The sequence below is a fragment of the Daucus carota genome, chromosome 2 (genome assembly GCF_001625215.2).
Source record: "Daucus carota subsp. sativus chromosome 2, DH1 v3.0, whole genome shotgun sequence".
Lineage (NCBI taxonomy): Eukaryota > Viridiplantae > Streptophyta > Magnoliopsida > Apiales > Apiaceae > Daucus > Daucus carota.
In genome coordinates this window covers 4,994,143-4,997,165 of record NC_030382.2, presented here as the reverse complement: position 1 = coordinate 4,997,165, position 3,023 = coordinate 4,994,143, and the positions used below count along the sequence as shown (strand labels likewise).

The 3,023-nt window shown below is 35.9% G+C and overlaps 1 protein-coding gene across 1 annotated transcript; it reads left to right on the top strand.

The window, feature by feature from the left end:
• The first annotated feature begins 502 nt into the window (after positions 1 to 502).
• On the top strand, positions 503 to 1,315 carry LOC108212673 (uncharacterized). The gene has a single exon (XM_017384394.2). It carries the CDS (start codon positions 503 to 505, stop codon positions 1,313 to 1,315), a length of 813 nt encoding a protein of 270 aa, XP_017239883.2.
• Positions 1,316 to 3,023: the final 1,708 nt, after the last annotated feature.

Sequence of the window (3,023 nt, the reverse complement as noted above, 5' to 3'; positions counted from 1 at the left end):
CTTCTCCATTAGGTTAGGGCATCAATCAATCAGTTTATTGCTAAATCATGTGTATATGAATCCATACAAGTGTATTGAGTGGTGAATGATTAGATGTTTCAAAGAGAGCAAATAACATTGTTAATTCTGTTGGAATAATCTTAAATTTAATTGTTTTATTGTTTTAAAATTTCAGTATAAGTCTGGTAGTTTAGTATAATGCATGTTTGAATGAGTCGTGGAGAGCATTTAGGAGAAGTTAGTAGTATAACTGTTGTAGGAGTCGTGGATGTTACCTGTTTTTGTGGCCTTGTTTTTAGCCATCTTTCCTTATCTGCATTCTATATATTGTACTGCATGAATCAATGACAAGATAGAGCTTCACGCATTATTGTTCTCAGTTTCTTATACATTCAACACCTATCTGTACATATGCACACTTTGTTTTACAACACTTGGTATCAGAGCCTTGTGTTTAGGTCATTGTATGCCTAAATATCAACCCAAACACACAAACATAACCATGGAAACAATCAAGACAAAAGAAAGTTCTGTGGGTTTAAACTACCCGATGCTTACGAGAAGTAACTACACAACATGGTCCCTCAAAATGAAAGTGTTTATGAAGGCGCAAGGAGTTTGGGGAGCAATCGAACAAAAGGATCCTAAAGTAGCCGTGGATGAAAGAACGGTGCAGATGGCTCTTGCAGCGATATATCAAGGTGTGCCAGAGGATATATTGCTGACCATTGCTGACAAAGAAACTGCTAAGGAAGCTTGGGAGGCAATTAAAACAATGTGCATGGGAGTGGAACGTGTAAAGGAGGCAAAGGTGCAAACATTGAAGGGAGAATTTGAGTCTCTTGTGATGAAGGAATCAGAAAAAATAGATGATTTTTGTATGAAGCTGAGCGGCATTGTGACCAATATCCGGGTACTTGGAGAAACGCTGGAAGAATCGAGTGTGGTATGGAAAATATTACGTGCTGTTCCTGACAAGTTCCTTCAAATAGCTTCAAATATCGAGCAATTTGGAGACATGAAAGCTATGACAGTTGAAGAAGTAGTGGGTCGACTTAAGGCTCATGAAGAAAGAATGAAAGGCAAGTGTGAGAGTGGAGGAGAACAACTTCTTCTGACTCAGAAATGGAAGACAAGAGGTCAAGGAGGAGCACATGGCAGAAATGGTGGACGTGACAAAAGTAAAATTAAGTGCTATAATTGCAACATCTTTGGACACTACGCTTCAGAATGTAATAAACCACCACGAGACAGGGAGCAGAGACAAGAAGCTAACCTCACACAGATGGAGGATGATGAGCCAGCTTTGTTATAAACAGAAGTATGGAGCCAAACGGGCAAATAAAAGTGCCAGATGGGCAAGATAAATGTGCCAGATGGGCAAGAAAAAAAAGGGCCAGATGGGCAGAATTTCTGAAAGCCAAATGGGCTAAGTTTAAGTGTCAAATGGACAGAGAATTTGAAAGCCAAACGGGCAAGGATGAAAGTCAGACGGGCTAAACCAAATGGGTTGATGACAAATTTAAGATTAAGGGGGTGATTGTTGGAATAATCTTAAATTTAATTGTTTTATTGTTTTAAAATTTCAGTATAAGTCTGGTAGTTTAGTATAATGCATGTTTGTATGAGTCATGGAGAGCATTTAGGAGAAGTTAGTAGTATAACTGTTGTAGGAGTCGTGGAGGTTACCTGTTTTAGTGGCCTTGTTTTTAGCCATCTTTCCTTATCTGCATTCTATATATTGTACTGCATGAATCAATGACAAGATAGAGCTTCACGCATTATTGTTCTCAGTTTCTTATACATTCAACACCTATCTGTACATATGCACACTTTGTTTTACAACAAATTCTCACTTCAAATAATGAAGAAAATTCTCCAGAAAGACCATTCTTGAGACTTTTTTTCAAGGATTGGAAAAACCATCTACTTCCTTTCTATTACTATATGGCATTCTAAATATCTGCTCAAGCATTAGGTGTATATATATCAATTCTCAACTATATGTTCTTTTTTATCAACACTTTTATGTTATTCAATCGCCATAATTATGTCTCGTAGCTTCTTGAACTGTTAATATATGTCTCGTAGTTTCGATCACGGTTGCAGAAATCGGAAATTTCAACTAATAATTGATTGACCTATAAGGATTTACTGTGATTTATGGTAGAATTTTTGATAAATAGGAGTGGTAAAATATTTTTTTAATGATTAATGGAGGATCTTTAGAACATCGATTGCAGTACATCGATTATAGTAATTTTTAAATAATAATGATAAATTACGTAAAAAATCCAGATATAATTATAAATAAAGTATTGTTATGAAAATTATCAAAACTTTAAGACATTTAATATTATTGATTATTTCTGGGATCATTATTACTGTTGTTTTATATGCAGGATTACTACTTATTGTTGCCCTAATTTATAGCATTATTCTCTTTGTAGCCTACACATGCTTGGACAAAGATTATAAATAAGGAAAAGAGATTTTCGGATAAAAACTTACTATGTGAGTTCTTACCGTATTTCTGAATATATACAATATATGTTCGATTGTCCGAGAGTAGAATGGGGCTTTTGCGAGTTGTCATCATTTGACTTGCACCAACCCGCCGTACCATCATGGGTTTATGTGTCTCTGATGTTCGCTTCACCCCTAAATATCCTGTTGAACCACCGGTACGTGTTATTGCATTTCATTTGTTATTATGAATTTAATTTATTGACTATTTTCAAATGTGGCACTACTAACGATTGTTGTGTCAAAGTTTTTCATTCAAGAGATTCATTACCACTCTAGAGTGTTTGAAATTAATCCAAACTAGTACGGCTATTGAAGAGTCTGCCTCAGCCTTCTAAACTCTTGGATAGGTTGTTGGAATGAGAATTGGTTGCCAAAGAGGCTCAAGTACAGCAGGTTTTGGTGTCAATACAAGTTTTAGTACTAAATGAAAAATCATTCTTTAATGAGCCTCTGTACCGTAACACCTATACCGGGAGTGAGGGGAGAGAGAAGAT

Excerpts from the sequence above, each read along its gene's own strand:
- LOC108212673 (XM_017384394.2), top strand. The coding sequence starts at position 503 with ATGGAAACAATCAAGACAAAAGAAAGTTCTGTGGGTTTAAACTACCCG.